Genomic DNA, 25,391 nt, shown 5'->3' on the forward strand with positions numbered 1-25,391 from the left:
GTGCTTAACTTTAAGCAGGTGTAAATCTACCCATAGGAAGGTGTGTTGTGTTTTGCCAAACAAGATTGGACTAAAACAGATGCTTAATTTATAGCACATTCTGGAGTGCTCTGCTAAATGATGGGCTGAGAATTGTTGATTCTATCAGGAAGCCATGACATGCATTTGCAGGAACTAACAGCAGGAGCTACTACTGGTGTCTCATTGTTTCCTGACAACATTGTTAGCATGTGTCACTGCAGTGGTTTCAAATGCTGTCAGATTTGGTTGTTTTTTCTCCTTAATAAAACAATGTACCACTTTTAATCACTCTTCTTGTGCAAGGAGGTCATGCTGAAGGTTGTCCTATGGAGCAAACGCTCGCTCCTGGAAGCTACTCAAGCACATCCAAAGGTGTGCTGAATTTTAAGTTTGTTTGAAGGGCCTCCTTTGTGAAGCCTTTGGAAACCACAGTGGCTTTATTTTAATAAAAACAGTGTGCTGGGCCTGTCCCTGCATTAGGCACACGTTCTCCTGCTTCCAGTATTACAGATGCATCACCCTTCCTCTCAGAAGCTCTTATGCTCTTGGGTCTGTGACTCAGGTGAAAATTTGCTCAAGGCTGAAATTTAGCAGACAGGATCTGAGGTGACTGTTTTCCTGATTTCTTTGTGAAAGGAGGAGGGTGGAAGGGTTGTTTGCTGTCTTAAACCCACCTGGATCTCTGGGCTACTCAGCTATATTTATACCCACGAGTGTTAAAAATACTGCACTGCAAATCTCATTTTTTTTGCACTCACAAGAACCCTGTGCTTATTTTCCAGGGAGGATTCTGATATTAATTAAAGCTGTCAAAGTGCACTCCAAAGTGTATGCAGGCTTCTGCCTCTTTATCGAGGATCTCAAAGCACTTTGTAGAACTTGAAACTTTCCTTCGAGGCAATTAACCTTGACCATTTTACAGGTGGATAAACAGAGAGAGGCACAGAGAACTTACTTAAGCCAAAGTCACACCAGTTTATAGTGGAGCTGCACTAGACACCAACAAATCCTGAATCCTGGTTTTTATCTCTAACCTTTAGGTCACTCTTCCCAACAGCAAACTACAGTCCTGGAAGCTACATTCAGCTGTTAAGATGGTTTCTTTCTCCTTAAATAAGGTCTTTTCCATGAGGGGAATAGAGGCAATTAATAAGAAGCATTGAACCACATAAGGCTCCTGTTAGTTCTTCTAGCCTTTAGGGCAATATGAGAAAAACGTGGGTGAGATATTGTGGTGCAAGGAAAAGGAGAATGACCTCCTGACTATGGGACAGCTGGGTCTAGTCCTTGCTCTGCCCCAGAGCTCCTGGGTGACCTTTGGCACATTACTTAGCCTCTCTGTGCTTTGGTTCTTTAACTGAAAAATGGGGCTGTTTGTTTGGATTGTAACCTGCTTGTCACATGTCAATCTATGCACTGAGCACAAAGGAGGCCTCTCAGTGCCACTATAATATGATAGTTTGATTAAAAAAAAACCACGGCTGGACTATCCTTTGTTTTGGCATCAGGACTAGTGTCAGAAACTCTGGGCTGGACTCTGATCTCATCTACAGCAGAACTAGGACCCCCTGTTCTTGTCATGCAGAAAAGCCCAGCAAAGTGAACTTGGCCCATACCCCTCTGCAAACAGTTCAATTTCCTCTCTATAACAAGAAATAAGGTCAGAGACAAGTCAAATATTTGCCTTCACTTTGTTTACTAACCATGAAGGTCAAGTGTAATTTTGTACTATCTGCACACTAAGAAAACACAGTGGAAACTTTCTTACTGTAAAAAGAACCCTCCAGCACAAGATAGACGCTATTTTTAACAAGTATATTAGTTTGGCAGCTATTTCACAGACTCACAGAAGGTTAGGGTTGGAAGAGACCTCAGGAGGTCATCTAATCCCACTCCCTGCTCAAAGCAGAGCCAACCCCAACTAAATATCTTTCAGCTGACTCTATGGTATTGGCTGGGTATCAGAGAAACAAAACAAGCCAACCCTGTTGAATCTCTATTTTGATTACATTGCTTGAAAAAAGGACATTGCAGTGGCTAGTTTTGGATAGCTCTTAAATTGGTAAAGTTGCATGTGTCCTTTTGGGTCCTTTTGAAAGTAACCCGTGTATCATGCTTAGTCAAGGGGTCACTAAATTTAGACATCTTAAACTCGAGGAAAACAGATCTCAAGGGTGAAGATCAAAGAGATGCTTTCATTCCTGACATACAAACAACATGCATGCAGATTTTTGGGTGGGAGAGGGAAAGAGAGTTTTGTTTTTGATTTAGTTAATTGTTACATTAATGTGCCTTCTGGGGATTAGGCAGAGAAAATGGAATCACTGAGAATTCTACTTTTTGGGTCTCATCCTCTACTCAGTTATACTGGCATAAACCAAAAGTAAGTCTAGTGATAAAGTTGGGGGTAAGTGTGAGTAAAATTGGATCAAACAAATATGCAAACTCTCCTGTGGTCTTGGAAGGATGTTCCTACCTTCACTGTGGCATGATTAAACAAGAAATAATGTGGCAGTTTAGGAGAAAAAAATTGATTTTAAATGCTTGCTCTCATTCTGATGGGAAACAAAGTAATGGAACAGCTCCTCAGCCAAACTAAATGGGCACCACACCACTGAAACCAATGGAACTGTGCCAGCTCAGGATCTGGCCGTATATTTCTCTCTCTTTCTGAGAAAGGTTTGGAAAAGGGGGCTGAAGGGCTTAATTGTGAAGAGTCTTCAATTAGTAGGTGTTAGTGTGACTTGTGGCCAGTTCTTTGTATGTTTTGCTGGCTCTGGTGGGGCCATGACTCCAACACAAATGGAACTTTGCTGCCCATCATTCTGTAATATCAAATACTGTACTGCCCTCCCTCTGCAGAGGCCCCCATCAATGTCAACATTTACCAGCATCTACCACATAGTAAGATCTGGAATGCAACAATTGTTCCTTAATAGGAAATAATTGTTACACTGCAGACTTCAGAAACTGTTACTAAAGATTGACTTTTTTTCTGGCATCCACTGCACATCTTGTATTCTAGAGTGAGTGGATTCTGAAAGCTAGGGGGTCTTTTCCATCAGTATTTTCAGCAGGCACTGAGACCCATTTTAGGAGGGCTCCCTATTTATGGCAGCAGTTTAGGCTGTGCCTGACTTTAAATTGCATTGGAGTCCATGAGATTTAAGTGCATTCTTAAATGTAAGCACATCTTAAATCAGAATCAGAGCCTGGAGGGCTGATTGCCTTTGCAGTTGAAGCACAATGACTTAAATATATATGCAGGAAGCACTACAGCTATTAACATCTCCAGTTGTACAAATTCAATAGCTTTCTGTGCACGTTTCAGAAACAAGTCACTTGCAGTTTATTTGCCATTTAACATTTCTCTTGTAACTTTCCTCCAACAGTATGTGGCATTCGCCTCCCTCTTCTTCATTCTGGTCTCCATCACCACCTTCTGCCTCGAGACCCATGAGAGATTTAACCCCATCATAAACAAGACAGAGACTGAATTCATTGGCAACGGCACCCGTGTGCGACACTATCCGGAAGCGGTGACTGAGGCCTTTCTGACCTACATTGAAGGTGTCTGTGTGGTCTGGTTTACATTTGAGTTCCTGATGAGAATTACTTTTTGCCCAAACAAGGTGGAATTTATCAAAAACTCTTTGAACATCATTGACTTTGTGGCCATTCTGCCTTTCTATTTAGAGGTTGGACTCAGTGGCCTGTCTTCCAAAGCTGCTAAGGATGTCCTGGGCTTCCTGCGAGTAGTCCGGTTTGTCCGAATTCTGCGAATTTTCAAGCTGACCCGCCACTTTGTGGGGCTGCGGGTCCTGGGACATACTCTCCGTGCCAGCACAAATGAATTCTTGCTGCTCATCATATTCTTGGCATTGGGCGTCTTAATCTTTGCCACGATGATCTACTATGCTGAGAGAATAGGTGCTAAACCCAATGATCCTAGTGCCAGTGAACATACACACTTTAAAAATATCCCCATCGGCTTTTGGTGGGCTGTTGTCACCATGACTACCCTGGGCTATGGAGACATGTATCCTCAGACTTGGTCAGGCATGCTGGTGGGGGCTCTCTGTGCTCTTGCAGGCGTGCTGACCATTGCCATGCCTGTCCCCGTCATTGTGAACAATTTCGGAATGTATTACTCCTTAGCTATGGCTAAGCAGAAGCTACCAAAGAAAAAAAAGAAGCATATCCCGAGGCCACCCCAGCTGGGATCCCCCAATTATTGTAAATCTGTCGTAAACTCTCCACACCACAGTACTCAGAGCGACACATGCCCACTGGCCCAAGAAGAAATTTTAGAAATTAACAGAGCAGGTAGGAAACCTCTTAGAGGAATGTCCATCTGACCTTTAACCTCCGTACCTTGTAGAGATTTAAGATTCAGTCAGACTGCTTTCTTAGAGCAATGGGTAGCACATTTATCCATTATAGTCCCACCACCACACATTGAGTATCATGTGTGATGTCTAGGTTGCAGGGACAAATGATGCAAGGGAGGCAGATTAGAAAAATTAAGGATGAGATCATGCTCCAGGAGCCTTAACTTTGGTCCTGGTGAAGGGAATACAAGGTTCAAGATATTTTTGAAGAGAAATTACATCTAGTGAAAGAAAATTTTAGCAATGTTGCTGGACTCTATAGTGCATTATGGAGGCACCGAGAGCCAAATGCTTCCTAGCAGACCAGGAGCTGAGTACTCAGCTCTTACAGAGATTTCTGACACAACAAGGTCAGAATTTCAAAAAGCCAGAGGTTCTTTTTAATATTTGTTCCCAGCTGTGACCTTTCAGCTGTTTTTAAATGGCAGGTGTTGTGCATCTGATTAAAGAAACTAGGTGCCTACTAAATTGAAGGAATGACTACACCAACATGTATATTCACAAGGCAATCCCATCTCTTTAAGATGATTAACTGCAAAGTAGAACAATCGCTTAAATTCTTGACACTAACACAAAATGACTCACTAGAAAACAATAATAGATATAAGGATGTTGACTCCATAGCATGCAAACCAACCCATTCTACATTACATTAGAGTTTAGCCTTTAGAGTTATGAAGAGTTTTGTACTACAGTAACTAAAACATATTTGCTCGTCATGAAGGTGTGGGTTAATGACAGCTCGTTCAACCTTTTTGTAGTAAAGGTTGACTGGAAATGGGATAATACTGGTCTCTATTGGCAGATTTGTACAAAACAGCAATGAATGATAATCTCACAACAGGGTAGTCTTATTTTTTTAATTATATGGATTCATGTCAGCAATAGGAGAAAACCCCAATGAGAGTAATATTATAATTTCATACTAATTCCATTTGGGTAGGATAGGGTGAGAAATACTAGTCACCATGGAATATATTATATTATCCCATGGCTAGTGGTTAATTATGGGACTATCTCAGTTTTATGAGAATCCTTGCATAGCACATAAAGTTACAGGGCTCCAATCTCATTAGTTCAATCCCATAATCTACTCTACCCATGAAATACCATCTATTTATTTACTATGTGGAAACAATAAATTTAAAGTAAATCACACTTAAAATAACACCATGACCATTTTAGCAGATATTCCAGCCAAATTGTACAGAGTGCATTTTTCAGCCTGTTACAAAATACTTCCCACAGCGTGTATTGTATTACATAAAACAAGTCACCAACAGAATGATTCTGACAGAGCTTTAGTCACAATGAGGCATTTTGAAAGAACTTGCTTTCACCTATGATGGTCTTGTGCTCTTATCACTTTTTACTTTGAAGAAAATTCTGACTTGTCACTCCACGTGGATGAGGTATTGTCTCTTCATCTCATAGCCATGCATGTTGGTATCATTGAAAGAAGCACAAAGGAAGTGAGACCTTCCTTTGTGTGTGAATTCTACAATGCCAGTGCTAATTTCTTTAAGGTGGGAGGCAATGAAAGTTAACTTTTTTTTTTTAATTTATTTATTTATTTGCAACTATGTAAAATCCATTTAGCTGGTAAAGAGCTTTATTTTTTTCTTCTATTTTAAAACTCTCCCATTGCATCGGGTCAACCAAAATCCATGCGATACTGTCTCTTTACTATTTTACCCTTCATGCATGCATACGGTTTTATCTGTCCACTACCGTCAGGTTGCAAATGCTTATCACAAAGTCACCTCCAGACCTGGAAGTAGCTTCATCATGAGTAGACGCTTTGCAGCTCTATAAATCAGGAGGAAAAGAGGGTACGCACAGAATGGTTGGTCATTCCAACTACCCAGTTGTTGTGTGTGAAGGGAGGCTCCAGACTTGAAGTGGTTTAACAGAGAGCTAGAGACTGACTTGTTATCCTGAAGCCCCTTGCTTTAAGTTCCTCCAACAACACATCCTGGCCCTTGAACTTTTGAGGACCTGAGCCCCAAGGTCTTTGCAAGTTCAATTCAACTCCACACCAGCATTCTGAGAATATGTATATCTTTGATTCAATGTGGAAGTGTTTCGTCACCACGCTGGTGGAACTCAGCTGTTGCTACAGTACGTGTGAAGTACTGATTGTGACAGCACCTTATTCATTTCTGAAATAATTGATTAAAAGAGTCTTTATTTATTTATATATATGTATTTTTCAACAGCCCCTAACACACTTGTATTTCACCTGAGGGTAGCCATTGTTACTAGAGTTCTGATCCTAGGCATCAGTATACACCACTGATAGCAAAACCATTAGCTTTCTGTTTTAATCTTCCTAGAAAGGAAAAAGTGTATGTGTGTGAGAGACAAAAAAGATCATAAATATGATCAGAGATGCACTGTTAAGTAAGCTCAACACAGCCTTGTCTCCAAATCAGGACCAGAGCATTAATCCATCCGGATACCCACTGTCTTGAGGAATCATGTACTTCTAGGTGCTGTACTGTAGGTGAAATGTAGCAAGAGATTGAGCATTCCATGGAAATCCATGATGTGCCAGTAATGAACTGTCTACATACTATAAAATCCTTTGGATTTGTCATACTGCCTAGTTACAGACAACCAATTAACAGTGTACTAGGAACCCAAACTGGAGTATTTAGGCCTACTATCTCTAGCAAGAGAGCCAAACATTTTCCCTTCAATTTTTATCCGTTAAACCCCAGTACCATCTCTTTGTAAGAGATACTAGACAAATAACATGTACCTCTAGTACATTCTTTAAAATATAGCCTATTTAGCTGGTTATGGTTGAGACATAGAGCATGGTGATGTATGCTATTTGTATAGCAATGTGATAAAAACTCACAAGATGGTGAAAAGGGGAAATCGTTCCACCTGTTATACAGCAGCACTTCACAGCACAGTGCCCTCTTAATGGCAGAATCGAAAGCATGCAGGGGACCAAAAGCTGTTCTTATTCTTGTACATCAACACAGTAAAGTCAACAGACTTCTGAGGGCCAGATTTTGATACCTTTGCGCTGGATGATCCTAAAAGCAGCAGTTACCCCTAATCTATGACGCAGAAGAGCTCCTTTGTGTGACGACATGGGTTTCTGGCCAGTCATCGTCTGGGACTCTGTGGTTCACACAAAGGTCTTAAGGGAAACTAGAACCAGTCAGAACATTTCAACAATTTTAAGAAAAATGGGCTGGGGGAAATTGTTGAACATGCCATTATTTCTTCTTCTGTTTTCTTCCCTGTTCTACTACCAGTGCTAATGATGCAAATAGGAGAGAGTCTGTTGCATAGCTCAACTTTTAGGAAATGCTTGAGCCAGAACTCCTCAGGTGTTGGGTTACACATTTACATATAAAGACATTGATTTTTCCACAAGACCTGAACATGAGACCATATGAGAGAGTGCTGCCAAGGGTCCTTGATTCTCAGCTGTATCACCCTGGCATAAATTAAAGCATCAGGGGGAGGAGCTTTAACGGATGCTACTAATGCAAAGTAGCTCTAAACCTGTTACGAACTGGGCACAGCAGAGCCTTGTTCTGCCACTCTTCCCCTCCCAGCAACAACTAACCATCTCCCTGTCTCTTCTTTCCCTTGTGTCAGGCAGGGAAGAGGCAGCTTCTGTGGCAGGAGGTGTGAAGTCATGGCAGCAGCTAGAAGCCGGCACTGATTTCCTCCTACACAATATTCTCTAGGAATAATCTCTGACCCCATAAGTTCACATTCTGCCACTCATGTAGCAAAGTGATCTGGACAAAATGGAGAATTGGACCTAAAATGATACAAAGGAGTAAATTTTACCCATGACAAGCTTGATTGTAAAACTACTTGAAACCCAGACCTGATATGTGCTAGACACTATTAGAGGCTTAGTTGTCCGTGACTTTAAAACAAACATACAGCTTTCCAGGCCCTGAAAACACCAAATAAGTTTATGTTGCCATTTACTATTTCTATTGCAGTATGAACTAGCAGCCACTGTTAAGGACAGGGACCCACTGTGGATGGGAGGGAGTGAGAAAGAAAGAAAAGCTGATTCCGAAGACTTACAGTCTAAATGGACAAGAAAGCAAAGGGTGGGTGGAGGGTAGTAATATCTTCATTTTACATAGTGGAGTTTGAGAGAACATGAGATCAATGTGTTTCATCCAAAGTCACGCAGGAAGTCTGTAATTGAACAGGAGATTGTACTGAGATGGTCCCAGTTCCAAAAGTGTGTCCTACTCTCCCACCAAAAAAGTGCCCTAACAAAAACAAATAGTAATAATAGTAGTAGTCCCTTGCCCTTCTACATCACTAAGGATCTTCAAGGCTACTGCTACACTCACCCCCTAGTGCCAGCAGCTGATACAAACAAGCAGTCTCAAAAATGCAAAAGATCCAATCATTTGCATACTCTAATAGATCATTAGCATATTCACAGCAGAAAAGCAATGAACACATGGTTTTGCCAGGAAAAAAGAAAAAAAAACCTTCTGTCACCAACCACTTATGCCTGGAGAAAATGAGGGATAAAGGGCTGCTGACAAAGCAGGTTTTTGGGGTAGAATCATGTCTTCATTGCTTGATTTTTGCTGCAAATATGCAAATGAACTGTTTGAATGTGCAAATGTTAGTCATTTTGCATTTTTGAGATCACTCGTTTGCATCAAGCTGCCAGCACTGGGGTGACTGTAGCACTAGCCCAAGTGTTTGGGAATGTTAGGTCTCCTAAACTGCATAAAAATCAAGCTAACCCAAATATGAAACAGAATTCAGCCTAAATGCAGTTTTACTGGGACTGTATCCAAAGCCACATGCTGTCCCACAACTACTTGTAACCGTGCAAATAGCCGCAAAATAAGCTCAAGTTTCAGCTTGTGACAAAGCCTCAAAAACTGATGTTTGGGGTTTTGTTAAGAAAATTTTGCAACTCTCCTTGTCCTCAGTCCTGTGTACTCACCCGAAGGATGTGCTGGCTTTATGGTTACGTCCTACGGTAGCCAGAGGAAGAAGCTGACAATGCTGTTTGCCAAGCTGTAATTGTGGGTCTGGAATATTAATGGCCTCCACAACTCCACTTGACATCGGTAATCACTTACTTTGATGTCATAAAGCAGCTGCACTCAGACAGAAACACAGAATGCCCAGAATTAAGCACCTCAAAGAAAATGAGATGGCATTTTTTTCTATGGCACATGACTAGCTCTACCTCACCCTTTTCTACACACTACAAACACATCAGTTGAAGGGAGACATTGCAGGTGCTGATACAGTGGCCATGGCTTGGACGCTGCTCCAAAACCCTGAGATAAGGATTTCGTCCAGCCCCTGCATGGTCAATACTCTGCGTTTGTTTGAGCTGACAGAAGGTAGCCCCAGATGTATGCATTGTCCAGTTTGGATAACTTTCTTGCAGCACTGTAAACCCAGGAAGGCAGAGCCACACTACTCAGTGCAGAATTTGGGAAACCAGGCTGTGCAGAGAGCCATGCAGGATGAAGGACCACAAGGGACTTAAGGGCTGGAGAGGAGTAAAATAAACCAGTGCTCCATAGCGACTGCATCACCCTCATTTCTGAAATAGCCTTTGCTGTTGCTGAGAGGGAGTGAGACTGGCCAGGACCCATCCCCAAACTCTCCCGCTTTATTAATGGGATGGGACAAGATTTGACCCTAAGACTTTTTTATTTAATTGCATCGAGAGAGTGGTTCTCCATTTTTAATATGATTTGGGGGCTCTCTTTGGGTTCAGATTCATCTTATCAGAGGAAACACTGTCTAGAAAAGTTGATTCAGGCTTACTTTCTTCTCACCCTACTTCTCCCTCCCGCTCACTGTGCTGCCAAAATAAACCAAATAAACTGCAGTCAAAAAAGCATACTGGCTCTGATTTTCAGGGGCACAGAGGTCCCACAATTCCAGCTGGAGTTAATGGGAGCTGCAGGTACTCAGTGGTTATGAAAATCAGGTGTCTTGTTCACTAGTTGCAACTTGTGATCTCAAGCAGGTTTTATGCTGCACATTTTTTTAAAAATGGTGAAATGAATTTGTGGCCACATACTTAAAATTATCATGATGGCAAATAAACCAAAAGCTTTCAATAAGGGAAACAAAACATTCCACTCACATTATTATTTGTGATAAAGAAGAATCTCAATTCACTGTAGCAGTGTTTTCTCTGTCCTTGATGTAGGCTAGGCACCAGATAATGCATAACCAAAAAGAACCAAGCAGTTCCGATTCACAGCTTGGCAGATAGCACTGGAGCTTAAATACCCTAGATTGGTGGTTTTCAGCTGGAGCTCCCCAGACTATATTTAAGATTTTCAAAAAGGTTCCAGACCTCTGTTCAAAAATTCTTAGGGTTCCACCAGTGGGGAAAAAAAGGTTGAAAATCACTGCCCCTTGCTAGATCATTACATTGGGTCTGAGTCATGACGGCGTTAAGTCAGAGAAGATGCCCCTACTTCATTTTTGAATTATATATGACCTTTTTAGAAGAAGCCATTTAGAAATTCCTAAATCCACATATCAAAATTTGAATATTTATAGAAAACCAGTGCAATGATGATTACTCTGGTGTCACTCAAGTTTGTACCCAGGATCTCCAGCTATAGCAAAACTGCCTACAGCTCAAGATAAAACAACTAAGTCCTTCATGGCTGGCACCTGTCTGGTCTCATGTCCTCTGTAGATAATGCACAGAGAGGATTCTATAATATCCCTTGAACAATGGATGGAAATAGCACCTTCTAAATGTTTCACTAGGCAATTACCCACCTGTGGTCCAGCTTCCTGTAGTAGCAATAGAACTATGGTATTGTTTTAATTCACAATTTTAATTTAATATAAATGCCAGCAAGCCATTAAAATTTGAAAGAAACTTAGGAAATTTTGACTGGAATATTGGTATCCTAAGTGATGGTTCAGGTCAGCATAACAGTGGCTGAAAGTTTTTGCCATCCAATGGCTGTTTGACAGCGTACAGTGAAACAAGATGGTTGTCTCAGTGCAGGCTGTAATAGAAAAGATGTGGCCAACACCCCAACCTAGTTGGACCCTTCCAGGTATTTGTAGTTGAATGGATAAGTATTGAATAAGGATGGAAATGGAACCACTCTCACGCCCCCACCCCCTTCAAAGTGAAGCTATAAATCAGATAGGAAAGATATATGATGAGGTCTTCTCCACCTTGCTTGGGCGTAGCTTTTCTGTGGTTAAAAAGACGACTTCAGTTCTCAGAGTAGTCAGATGGACACTTTTCACATGTGAAACCAAAAAATAGCTCCCCATTATCCCTTAAGTGCTTCAGCTCTTGCTCTCTGGACATAAATTGGAGCATCTTCAGCTGGTGTAACTAGATATAGTTCCTTGAGCTACACCAGTCTACACCTACTGGGGCAGGGGACAACCCATTTATGATGGCAAATAAATAATATATCACTTTAAAAGATGAGCAGACTGAACTATAGACCCATCAGGTCTGCTGAGCCCAGTTTGTGCCTTAAACCTGGCTGATCCAGTTCCTTAACAATTCCTTCAAGTCAGAGGAACCTGACAGTGGCACAGGCCTGTTCTAGCAGCTCCAGCCACAGTCACCATCTGTTCTGCAGGACAAGCAGTGATACTGAGAGAAAAAGGGTTGAGTTTCCCCACAGCTGACTGTTCCCTAGAGCTGAAATGGCCATCCTGGGTCATAGGAAACCAGATGTTCAACCGAGCAGCTTTGAGGCTGCTGTGTACTAAGGAGTGTTGGTCTGGAGCAGAAGTGTTACATGATTTGCCCATTCCCACAGAAATAATTGGTAACAGAGTTGGCACTAGCAGTCAGGTACCTCAGACACCACAACCCTCTTACTTGATACCTGATTTAAAAGAAGATTTGCTTTTACAAAACAAGCACAGGCCAGAAGTCACGAGTGGTTTACTCATTTCTGCTCTCATTGTTCTTTCCATTCATCCATGCTCCATCCCCTACAGATCATCATACTGTATTCTTTATTTTTCAAATATAAACTTAATCCAGAATTTGGTGCTGTAGATCTTTAGGCAGAGGAACTTTACCAAGCAAAGATACTGTTTAGATTGTCTCCCTGGCCTGAGCTTATACACTACACCATTCTCAAGTACATGATCTGCTCAAGGATACACTACACTGTATGGAATTACTCAGATTTTAATTTGCCTCTGAAAAGTACAGGATCATTGTGAGTGAGGTCATAGAATTGATGAACCATCTCTAGCAGGGACTGTGATGTACTGCATTTTGGAAGGCAGCACTTCCAGGAGCAATGCCTGTCACCATTGCATTATACACCTTTCCAAAAGGTATCTTCAGGGAAAGAAGCACTTGAGCTAGTCATGCTCTTGTACCTACTCCCAGTCTCCAAACCTATCAACAGACAGGAAGCCAGCATGCTGTCACCTCACTTCAGGAAGTAACGCCTCTTGAAGGTGATATTCTCTGACAGTGATGTCACAATGTTGGCCAATCAGGGTTGTCTGAGGCATCACCTTTTTCACTGAAGTACCTTTATTTGGGGACAACATTGCCTGGAGAGACCCTGTTCAACATGGTGGTGAGTAAATATTCAGAGGTAGGTCGGGTTTGAGGAGCCTCTGGGAATTTCTCTAGTTATCTAAATTTGTGCTGCAGAGGAGACAAATTCTGCTCTCAGCTGTACCGTTGTAAAGTCCATTGGAGTGACATCTACTCAAGAATGCACAGAGTAAGTTTTAAAATATACAGTAAAATAATATTCAGGCTTTTTTTAAAAAAAAAGATAATTACAGCTGACTCTACAAAGTATTACAATCTTGGGGTACCGAAAATTAAATTGAGTTGCTGTGTAGGACCAAATGAATTCCTTTACATGTTCTTCACATTATCTCTTTCTCTTTTTCTCTCTCTCTCTCGTTCTGTTTGTTAACATTTACTTGTTATTATTGTATGTTGCTTGCAACTTGTGTATGTTACAGACTGTCATATTTTATTCTGTGAAGTTTTTCTCCAATCTCTATCAACCTGAGCTCCATATTGGGCAGCAGAGGAGATTACAATACTGTTCTTTAAATGCAAACCAACAAGGAATGTCACAGACAATAGGTAACTCCACTGAGGGTGTGATACAAGGTATTAATACAAAGAGTAAGTACACAATGCAAGAAAGCGCTATTTAGGTAATTTGCTACTTCTTTCATATAGTCTGCATGGAAAAAATAATTTTCATTGCTCTCCTGCAGAAAATTTCCCAAACGTATTGGCTTAGAGATCTGCTGTTTTAAAAATCAGTGGTTCCCATGTTAGCATGTCATACTTCATTTTCAAAGACTTAAATCCATCCTCTCTGTGCTGTACATACAGTCATACCCACCAAGCCATAATGTCATCATTTCATCGTCAGTTGCTTGTGGCTTATTATATCTTCCCGATCATACTTTTTTATAATCTAATATAGTTCTATCCCTTGCACATCAAGTGACTGATTTAGCAATTACAAAAAAACCCCTCTGCACCTGCAATCCATGTTTCTGAATTGTAACCGAAGGTCTGGAGGTAACCCAGCATGGTCTGGAGTGGAAGCCAAATGAATACGTTATGGAATCAGGTCCTGGCAAGGCCTGCTGATATGGGGAGGGCAAAGAGGAAGCTGTTACTACAGCAGAGGTGGCTAGACTCCAGGCCCCCTTGAAATACCATGGCAGCACAGCTCTGCATGGCTCTGATGCCAGGGGTGGGGTAGGGGGCAGCACCATGGTTAGGGCGGCACTAAGGGCTGACTGCCTAGACCCTTGCCCATGCCCCCTCATCTCTTCTTGGGGCCCACAGTTGCTGTCCACCCCACTCGTCCTGGCTGAGGCTTTGGGCTGTAGCTTCTCCGGATGATCTGCATGTTGTTTGTGGGGGTCTGGCAGGGAATGATAAAAAAAACAGCTGAGAGGTACTTCTGTGTTTGTTTTTTAAAGGAACAGTATTAGCTTTATTGCTTCTAATCTCACTCTTACTTGCAAGTGAAATCTATTTTATTTCAAAGTCACAGTTTTCCAGACACCCAAGCAGCGAGGTTGTATTTTTATCAGCTCATAATTTAGTCTCCAAACCCCTCGCCTATGTCATGCTCTGACCCTCTCATACGCTGTGAGGAAACACAGAAGAGTTCACTCGTGGGAGAGAGGGGCAAGGTAAACAGACCGTATCACCAACCAGAGATTAAAAATAGTGGCGCTGAACCCCTTCAAGGATTTGGCCCTACACTTTTATGGGTCATTACACTCTCCTCTGGAACTTGGACTGATCAGTTTTCCACACGAGGGGGCTATTTCTGTATTAGTTGAGCACAGGAAATGGGAGGAGGATGGGAGATAAAGGGGTCTTCACGCCACCATTACACATTCCCTAGTGTGAGGCTGCCTCAAGGTTTGCTGCCCCAGCCTCCATCATAACCTACAGCAGCCTCAAGGCTGCTTGAATTTTCAATCAATTGCCAAACTAACCACATGGCTGAGAATGGCCAGAGCACAGGAATTGTCCAACCACACCCCCTCCTTCTTGGCCATGATGCCCCCCTGGGCTGGTCCCTGCAGGGGGAATAACTGTCACTACAGGCAGGGAATCCTACAACAGGAGTGTTCCTTGCTGGGCAGGTACATCTGCTCTATAAATATATCACAGGGGCTATGTCTACACTAGCACACTATGTTGAAGTAGCCTATTTCGAAGTAAGGACATCGAAATAGACTACTTCAATGTGTATTGTCTACACGTCCTCCACAGCTGGTGCCATCGACGTTCCACATTGAAGTAGCAACAGGGAACATCGAAAGGAGCCGCCCCGGAAGGAAATGTGGAGCATCCACACGCACAAGCACTCCCCATTGAAATAAGGTGCCAGCAAAGCCCCAAGCTGATCCCTTAAAGGGCCCCTCCCAGACACACTTGCCCTGCACAGCACGAGGTCCACAGAGCTGACAACCAGTTGCAAACCCTGCGCATGCAGCATGGACCCCCAGCTGTAGCAGCAGCAGCCAGAAGCCCTGGGCTAAGGGCTGCTGCACACGGTGACCATAGAGCCCCACAGGGGCTGGACAGAGCGTCTCTCAACCCCTCAGCTGATGGCCGCCATAGAGGACCCCGCTATTTTGAAGTAGCAGGATGCGGACTGTCTACATGCACCCTATTTCAACGTTGGACATCGAAGTAGGGCGCTATTCCCATCTTCGGATGGGAACAGCGATTTCGACGTCTCACCGCCTAACGTCGATTTCAACATCGAAATAGCACACAGTGCGTGTAGATGCAACGCATGCTATTTTGACGTTGTGCTGGCTACTTCGAAGTAGCTGGCTAGTGTAGACGCACCCAGAGATACATAACACAGAAGGAGATAAGTTATTTAAGGTAAGCACCTACAGCTGAGCTGACAGGTACCACATGCCCTGGGGCAAGGTGTATGTGCGCAGGTGGCAGCTCTGTGCCCCCAGAAGGAGCAGGGCGAAGGCAGAAGTGGTGGAGCTATGGGCAGTCAGCACTCAGCATGGCCTGGATCACAGTTCACCCCATCCCCATCGCTCAGAGCTGTGTGGAGTGGCACTTGGGTGGCAAGTAAAAGGGGCTTGGGGCTCTGTAGCAGCAGTGGCAGCCAGGAGTCCCAGGTCTCTTTGAATCTCCTGACCCATATGCATTTTCCCTTTTCTCTCCCTTTCCCCCAACTCCCATTGGTGGGACTGAGCACTTATGTGGACACAAGAACAAATGGATATAACTGGCCATCCACAACTTAAGGCTTGAAATTAGACAAAGTTTTCTAACCGTCACAGGAGTGCCATTCTGGAACCACCTTCTAAGGGGAGTACTAGGAGCAAAATCTAACTGGCTTTAAGACCAAACTTGATATGTTCATGGATGGGAATGGTGTGATGAGCCTGCCCATGACAGCACATAGCTGATCTGCAGCTGCCCGCAGCAAATATTTCCAATGACTGGGGCTGAGACATTAGATGTTGAGGTCTCTGAGCTACTACAGAGAATTCTTTCCAGGTGTCTGGCTGGGTCTTTCCCAAATGCTTAGGGTGGTTCTCAACCTATTTACCATTATGGGCTGCGGCTACCTGTATGGACCTGAGGAGGTCACATGGGACACAACTCAGTGCTGGTTGGGCTTCAAGTGACCTGCAGACTGCAGGTTGAGAATCACTGGAATTGACCACCATGTTGGGGGTCAGGAAGGAATTTTCCCTGCAGTCATATGGGCAGACACTCCGGGGTTTTTATCTTCCTTTGCAGTATGGGGTTCAAGTCACTTGTAGGTTTAAACCAGTATGTGTGTTAGAGTCTCTGTAACTTAAAGTCTTTAAATCATGATTTGGGGATTTAGGAAACTCAAACAGACGTTAGGGCTCTATCATGAGCATGGGTGGGTGGCATTCTGTGGCCTCTAGCATGCAGGAGACCAGATTAGATTATCACAATGGTTTCCTCTGACCGACCTTTTATACTGCCAGACTAGCATATCGAGGGCTATAAAGTAACAGTCAGGCTCACGGATGTTCTGTTTAATAGTGCTTTCTTCAGTCACAGCATTTCAGCTAGATTTACCATCTCTGATGCAACTGCATGGAGAGGCTAACTGCTGAGCAGCTGCTTCCGTAATGGGGATTCTAGGCAGTGTTCACCAAAGAGATATGATATGATGGAGTGGCGCAAGGCATCAGAGGCTGAAGGTAGGCACACTAGACATAACTGCAATTCAAAAGAGCTGTAGTTAAGTGTTTGAGGCAATCCCTGGTGGGACTATTCACAGGCTATCCCCATGGCTGCATCATGCCCCCATTGATGTCAAAGCTAAGAGAGCCCTACAGTGTTTTGGTCATGTTGGGATTCAGCAACAGAACCTGCAGGTTTGGTTTGTGAAGGCTGGAAGGTTTGTTTCAAGATTTCCATTAGACTGGACAGGTTCAGCAAGTAGATCTGCATCTTCTCAACACAAGCCCTTCCCTATAGTTAGTCATTTCTCCACACACACAGCCAGCCACATCCAGATGCGAGACCCCACTGCTCACCTTGCTTGAGTACAGGGTAATGTCTTGCTGCTTCCCTTTTTGGGGCAAGAAGAACCCTTCTGCTGCACCTCTGGATCCAGGTGGGATGTCAAGCAGCTGCCTTTTCAGCAGGTTTTGTTCTTTGGATAGTGGACATGAGTACAGTGGATCATGGTCTCCTTCAATCCTTGAACAAGAGCAGGATATATTGCTCCCTCTACCAGTGATTTTGTGGGAGCTGAAGATACAACCGTATATCTCCTTGGGACCTCATTCTCTAATCTAGAGCTAATGTGGCCCCAGCCTATTTAGCACAATTCCAAGGGAGACTTGTTGATGCTCATGCCCTGGGAGAGACAACCCAGACATCTACTATGCAAGCTCTCCTTGGATATCATGCTAAGGATTACTGGAGTATATCTCAGCTCCATTTCAGCTGAAGTAGCCCAGTCTCACTGCACCCTGGGGCAGAAGGGTGGCACCCGCCTACCTGGCAGGAAATCCCAGAACAGTTGGAGAAGGCAATAACCCACAGTGAGATATTAAGATAAGGAGGGCTCTTTTGTTTGTTATTGGGTAATTGATGGGGTCATGGAAATATGCGGCTAAGAGATGAGGGTTTGTTTGGGCTTCTCAGGCACAGGAACCACCTCAGTATGTGATTCAAAAGCACAGAGTGAAGCTGAGGGAGGCATTGGTACATTGAGGTAGGGGAATAATTGGTTCCACGGTTCAGATCAAGTAGAATTGAGTCTCAGTGCAAATATTTCTCATGGTTCTAACAGGGGCACAAGCCAACAGTGGTGTTGAAGTCAAAATGGTGTTCCTTCAACCTTTGTGTATAGCTCTTGCTATGGGAAGGAGGAGACCCAAAGAGGCTACCGCTACACTACCGAGGTATTTCAAAATAAGATATTTCAAAACAGCTATCTCAAAATAACAGCTACACACAAAATGCATTTCAAAATAGCACCAAGCTGTTTTGAAATAGCATTTCTGGACACACAGCACTATTTCAAAATAGTGCCACTGGGCACCATTATGGCTTATTTCAAAACAGTGCTATTCCATGTCTTAATTGCACCTATTCTGAAATAGGGGTTATTCCTCCTGCAATGAGGGTTACCAATTTTGAAAAAGTGCACCTGATATTTTAAATTTATTTCAAAATAGTGGGTGCCTAGTGTAGATGCTCGCAAAGTTATTTTGAAATAATAGCTGTTATCTCAAAATAACTCTGTAGTGTAGATATAGTCAGGCAAGGCCAGTCTCCATTATAACCCCCTCCCTACACGCGTAGCATTCAAAGCTTGACAGTGGAGACACAACACCCACAGGAGAGGAGATCCATGTTGTGGCTGGCCTGTCAGCCTTACCTTTACATTTCCTGGCAGCATTTATTTGTCTGTAATTATCTTTGTGTTTTGAAATTTAACTTTTGTCCAGAAAAGTGCTTGGCATTTTAATGGCAGTTTCTCAGAAGAGGGTTGGGGAGTGAAAACATTTAAAACAAGGATCCCAGCAAGGTACAGAAGAAATATGTTACTTACCTGAGAGACCTGCTGGTGTTTCTCACCATAGCTCAGACAGACAGGTATGGAGGGCTTCTAAAAGCTGATGGCCTTAAACTGGCATTCGAAGTCAGGTTAGTCTAGGCATCAGCTGAAGAGACAAGTAGCTATTCTTGAGATTTACCTGGGGTGTGACACTGGGCACATCACCACACCTCCTGGTGCCATTTCCTAATGGGGAAAAAAACGGGGTCAGCCTACTTGTTTTCCTTTGTAAAGCAATTGTAGAGCTAGAGAAGAAACCTCTCCATAGGCCTAAGCTGAAGCCTACTGAAGTCAGTTGAAAAACTCCTAGTGAATCTAGTGGGTTTCAGTTCTAGCCCTAGAAGAGTTAAGCACTATGAATTAAACCATGATTCAGCTAGGAGTCCCAGCATTTCTGTGACCTGATGGAAAGAGCTTCTTTGCAGCTCTTGTAGTCCCTCAGTTGCACAGCATTTGGTTAGATAACGTAATCTGGGGATGTAACATGCTATCTCTAAAGAGCAAAATCTAAGTGGCATTCTATACAAAAATAATTATTGCATCAGTGCTCTTGGAGTCCTGTACAGAGCTGGCCCAGTGGGGCCATGCAGATTGGCAAGGCCCAAGGCAGCACACTGACAGCAGAACCTGGCTGGTGGAAGCTGACTTCAACTGGAGTGCAAGTGCCTGAAGCCACGGGGTCAAGGAAACAGCTTTGCTTGCCTTACCCTAAGGCTAGGTCTGGCCCCAGACATAGATTTTGCTAGGTTCTGTACAAATGCAGAACCCATTTTTGGTCACTGCTCCAAAAAGTTTACAATCTCACAGGAGACAACCAGCAGAATATGCTTTCCTGGTATTACTTTCCCTACTGAGACCAAACATATTTCCTCAGAAGAGTCTCTATAATTTCCTTGGCTTCAGGTTTTATTATAAGCATGAAGCCAAATTCTGCTCTACTGAAATCCAGAGGAGTTTTGCAGTTTACTTTAATGGGGAAAAGAGCAAGGCCTTCAACACCAGTCCAGCTTTGCCCAAAGATTCACTAATATTTAGGAACTATTTGATAAACTTTGGTCCTGTTTTAAAAAAAATTAGGGCAATTTGAAAATATTGCCCCCATCTTGCCCATGTCTTGAATTTGCCTTATTACAGAGGGTGCAAAACAAGCACATTTCCAGCCCTGTCAGTGGAGAGGAACAGCTTATGTCAGGACTTAATCTGGATCACAAAGTGCACATTTCAGGTAACCATGAGACTACTTTGCACCAAAAAAAAAAATCTTAAAAACGGGTGGAAAAAATAATTTTTGACACAGGTTGACATTTTATGCCAAGTTTAGTTTACTATGCATTTTTTGGGAACATGAGATGAGATTATGCTGAAAACGTCAGCGTACCTTTACTTTAATTTTGTATGAATATTTAATATTCATTCTTATACTACACCTCATTCCTTTAGCTCAGACTTGAAATCTTCCTTTGGCTCACCCCAAAATTTAAATCAGTCTTGTGCTGGTGGACAAATACGTACCCAAAAATATAAAATGGAAATGATAGTATAGGCATTACTTCCATTAACTTTAGTGGTGCAGGATCAAACCCTGATTCATTTTGTTGTCTTACAGTAAAATCACAATCCTCTTTATACTTTTAAAGTGTATAATTGAAATAAAGGCTGGAAGTGACTTTTAAGCCAAGTTTAGCTGCAGACTCGTGCTCTGATACAATGCTCAACAAAGTCCAGTTGACTTCAGTGAACTTTGAATCCATTCCTTCCTTCTCAGTCCTCAAATCATTTAACATGTATAGCACTCCCAGTGAGGACAATAGGAGTTCTGAGTATTAACTCATGAGTGGATTTGGTTGGAATTTAAATTGTTGCATGTAAATCCATTACCGATATTGCGTAGACTGCCTCAGACTACACGACAGTTCAGTCCCCTATTCACAAAAGCAGAACTTTACTTCTCTCCAGTCATTTCTATTCATGACATTTCTTTCTCTCAACTACAAGCCAAATTGTCACCTGTGATCATCACTGCAATTTTAATTACCACAGGGCAGCTCTCAGTGGCACTGCCTACATGTCTTGTTTGTAGCACTGCCACAGACACCAACACAAACACTATTGTGGAACAGGCTTCTGAATCCACAGCAGAGATCTGTCGCTCAGATTGCAGAAGAATGATTTACCCATAGTTCCTTATCTTTAGGGAAAGGAACAGCTAAAAGTGGCTATTATTCAATACTGTTCATTTCAAAATCATTAAATGCTCCGAGAAGCAATAGGAGACACAGGATGAGAGGCAGCCTGAAACCAGGTGGGCTGCATGGGTGTCACCGAAGACATAATTTGTCCAGTCTCACATGTGAAGGTCTAGTATCCCTGAAAACTCTTGTAACATTTGAGCATATTTAATGGTAATGAAAGCAAGAAACTCGCTATGCTTACTTGTAGCACCTATAGTGTAGGATGTTTTTGTACACATGTCCTAATACAGCTTTGCTAGTCACCTCAATCAACATTTTCAATAATCCTTCTGCTGAGTTCTTCAGCAGAGATGTAGGGACATTTCCTGACATGAACAACCAGGAATGGGGGTGATGCTCTCAAATTCATTTTCACTTGTGGAACCAGTGCCACGGTCTAATATCATTTGGCACCAGGCTTCCATATGGTATGGTAGTGCAGTCTTTCAGGACACATGTAATGCCCAGGTTGTAGCCATTTCTGCTCCCTGATGCTCTTGTACTATTTTTGGAAATAGTAAGATTCTGACTCCAATATGCCAACAAATGCCAACTTGGATGATTCTGTCTAAATTCCCTCTGCAACTATAATTGGATGAGGTGGGCTTCACTTCCTGGACTGAAACATGACAGCTGTGTGCTGTTAAACAGTGATGTGCTATACCCAGGACATAGCTGCATTTCAGTGGCGCACATAGAGCTCCATGGGGTTAGTCTGTACTTCACTGTGTACCTGCTAAGTGCTGTAGTGTGTTTCAGGGTGCCATCTAAACGATTGCTTATTATGAGACCCACCTCGGAGCCACATGGGTCTGATATGGAGAAGGAGCCAAATTTTCCTAATGTTCAGGCCCAGCTCTAATAATTAATATATGCTAAGACCCAATGCAGCCATGAGCTCCACACTGAAAACAGCAGAGCTCTGTGCAAATGTAGGTGTCCCCTGGCATGTGACTTATTGCAGCATCAGGGCTCTATCCTGCAGATGTGAAGGCAAGTACAGCAAGCCACTACATTGCTGATTCAGTGCTTGCTGGTACTGAGTACTGGCACCTCAGCAGCCCTGCTGCGATTGGCTGGAGGGAGGGCATGGGGAGCCAGCTGAGTACCACCACCTTTTTGTTTTGTTTTGTTTTTTGTTTACAAAAAAGGCACTGCTCTTAAGGAATAGCAAAGTTCACAGTATACATCAGTGTGAATTATAAAGCAGCAGCTCAGTACGATATGATGACCAGATTACTAAAGTAATTGTGCAGGTTTTGTGCAAAGTAAACAGAAGCATGAAATATATTTATATTATTTACACGTGAATCACAATGAATCTATGTCCTGAAACTTCTGAAACCTGTTCAAATTAGTTATCATTAATTCCAGAGAGTATCTGTTGCTCCCATTAGGGTGCCTGGTGTATTAATAGGTTGTCAAAAAAACAAAAACAAAAAAACCCTACTACTGCCATCCTCTTCAAGTACATAAAAGGTTATTACAAGGAAGAGGGACAAAAACTGTTTTTCTTAACCCCTGAGGATAGGACAGGCTTAGATTGCAGCAAGGGAGATTTAAGTTGGATATTAGGAAAAACTTCCTGTCAAATTGGTTGAGCACTGGAATAAGTTGCCTAGGGAGGAGGTGAATTCTCCATTACTGGAGATTTTTAAGAACAGACAAACAAATGTCAGGGATGGTCTCGATCAGCATTTCTTAAATGTTTTGAGACCATGGAACAGCAAATAATAATATTTTTAATGCAGAACACCTATGAAAATTTTCTTTAAAAAAATTGTTGTCAGACCAAAAACAAGCAAACAGCAACATATACAGAACAAACAAAATGAAGTAATTCAATCAGGTATCATAGCAATGAAGAAGTAACATTGTATCTGGGTTTAATAACAGAAAATATATACCATCAGTGTATTTTCCTGAACACTTGCAGCACACCTACAAGTTGTTCATGGAACACCAGTGTTCTACAGAACACAGTTTAAGAAACAAAGGTCTAGATTAAGCAATAGTCCTTCCATGAGTGCAAGGAACTGGACTAGGTGACCTCTGAGTTTCCTTCCAGGCTTACAGGAAATGAAATGATCACTTCTGCAGGAGGGAGAAAAATACTATCAGTAGGAGGATTGCAAAACTGAGTTGATGATGTAGGGAATCACTTTATCTGTTTGGGGGAAAAAAATCTAAACATGAAATGCAATTAGCACATCTGTACATAAATAGTATACATATTGTACAATAATATGCATACCACATATGTTTATATAAGTGTGTAGCATTTTATATGACAATAAGAAGAGGGTTATAATCTGAAAAAGCTCTTACCTATTATTTATCCATCATGCCCTTCAGAAACTAATCCTTGGGAAGGTTCACACATCCTATTTAGTGTGTTTGCTCTTTTTAGGCCTCTGTGTAAACTTGGGTTTATTCTTTCACTCGGCCTCGGTTCCACTGAAAAATACATGTCAAAATTGCACAGGGTTTGGAGCAAGTCAGCATGTTTGTTTGCTTTTTTTAAAGGGGTCTGAAATAAAGCTTATTGATGAATTGTCCCTTTCATTAAGAACTGTAGGATCACCTGCAGCGTATGCCCTATAATTTCTAAATAATAAGCACTGTGCAGCCGAGGTTTACAATGCTGCCAACTGCTGTATCATAGCCAATTAAGCACCTATCTTAGTTCAGGCAGACAGGTTACACTGACTGTTTTCCCCTCCTTTTAGCTGAAAAGTCCCTATTGAACTGTGCTGTATTTTGAGTATATTCTCAATATACTTATTTGCACTTTGAAAATTTTCCAAATCTTGTAAGAGCACCTTAAATTGTCTTATGACTGTGAAGCAAATCGCATACATAAAACGTTCTTAGTCTAGCCTCATGAGGACATGTGGACTAAATTTAATGATACATTTTTATTATTTGCATTCAGGGGGTAAATCTTAAGTTTACTTTCAAAATCCATGGGCTGCTGTATTGTTTTCCATTTGTAGCATCTGGCGCTGGCATTGCAAAAACTGCATATGCCACTGAATAAAACATCAGAAACTGGACTGGTTTTGAAAATCCATGTTCTGCTGTCATATTTCCATATAATGTACGCTGTGCATCCGTCTAAAATGTGTGCCACCATTCTGTGTTTGAAACCACAAACAGAACAAAGCCAAACTCTTCAAACTTTGGGGATCTTTTGCCCACATACTATTGAACAAAGATATAAATCAACATCAATAGAATTTACTCTGCTACTACAGCACAACTCACCATTAACTGCTTCTCCAAAGTTCTACGTGTTTCAGTGGTTTTCACGAGACACAGATCATTCATGTGCCATCTTATGTCATGCTAAATGTGATCCAGTTTCTAATTGCAGTCTTCTGCTCACAGGACTAGGAGCCAGCGCTAACCAGTTTCTGAAACTGCCCCATATATGCGGAAGTACTGTGGGTTGCTCTTCTATCTAATGAGATAACATTTTGTTTCTCCTTCCACCTAACTTCTTTTTATTTCATTTTGGTGCAATGCAGCACAAAACTACTGTGTCTAGGACAAATGTGCTACCTTTCAAGCATCACCATTCTACTCCTTAGCTGTGACCCCAAACTTACAGAATTAACTCTGATAAACAATATTTAGTGTTTCAATAGCCTTCTGCTTATGTTTGAAGATTCGAAACTGAATGGTGAGGTGGCCAAGGCGGCGCTGGCAAATGAAGACTGTCCCCACATAGACCAGGCTATATCGCCTGATGAGGGCCTGCCCTTTACCCGTTCTGGGACTCGAGAGAAATATGGACCCTGCTTCCTCTTATCAACCGGGGAATATCCCTGCCCGCCTGATGGAGGAATAAGAAAGGGTATGTAGCTGAGGTCCTGTAACCGCATAGCTAGTGACTTAGTTTTAAAAAAGAGAACGTCATCTGCTAGTTACCATGGAATAGTGGGCTTGGTTTAGATATGTACTTCTAGAAGTGAACCTAAACTGATGTCTGCATTTTGAGTTTTTACATCTACTTCTTTTGGAGAAGCAAGCTGCTAAAGCTACCATGTGCAACTGTAATTTAGTCTTCCACGTTAGCAAGCTCAGTGAACTTCAGTGCAGAATATTCTGCCATATCCTTAAACAATTTCCTCCTGCAAAGAGGTATC

General features: G+C 42.3%; 1 protein-coding gene across 8 annotated transcripts in view; it reads left to right on the forward strand.

Moving 5' to 3' along the window:
• KCNC1 (potassium voltage-gated channel subfamily C member 1) overlaps positions 1 to 25,391 on the forward strand; it is a 151,672-nt gene that overhangs the window by 121,004 nt on the left and 5,277 nt on the right. For 3 of the 8 annotated variants that reach the window (XR_012646030.1, XM_074997756.1, XM_074997760.1), the window contains exons 2-3: positions 3,414 to 4,347; positions 24,911 to 25,099. Coding sequence is in view for 5 of the 8 variants with exons in the window: in XM_074997756.1 (XP_074853857.1) it covers positions 3,414 to 4,347; positions 24,911 to 25,099 (1,123 nt within the window). In the remaining 3 variants the exon portion in view is untranslated. Of the gene's footprint in view, positions 1 to 3,413; positions 4,348 to 8,036; positions 8,329 to 13,394; positions 13,564 to 24,910; positions 25,100 to 25,391 lie in introns of those variants that run through there. The other 5 variants (XM_074997757.1, XM_074997759.1, XR_012646031.1 and 2 more) reach the window with 4 other exon arrangements.

This window comes from Carettochelys insculpta, chromosome 6, assembly GCF_033958435.1.
Source record: "Carettochelys insculpta isolate YL-2023 chromosome 6, ASM3395843v1, whole genome shotgun sequence".
Taxonomy (NCBI): Eukaryota; Metazoa; Chordata; order Testudines; family Carettochelyidae; genus Carettochelys; species Carettochelys insculpta.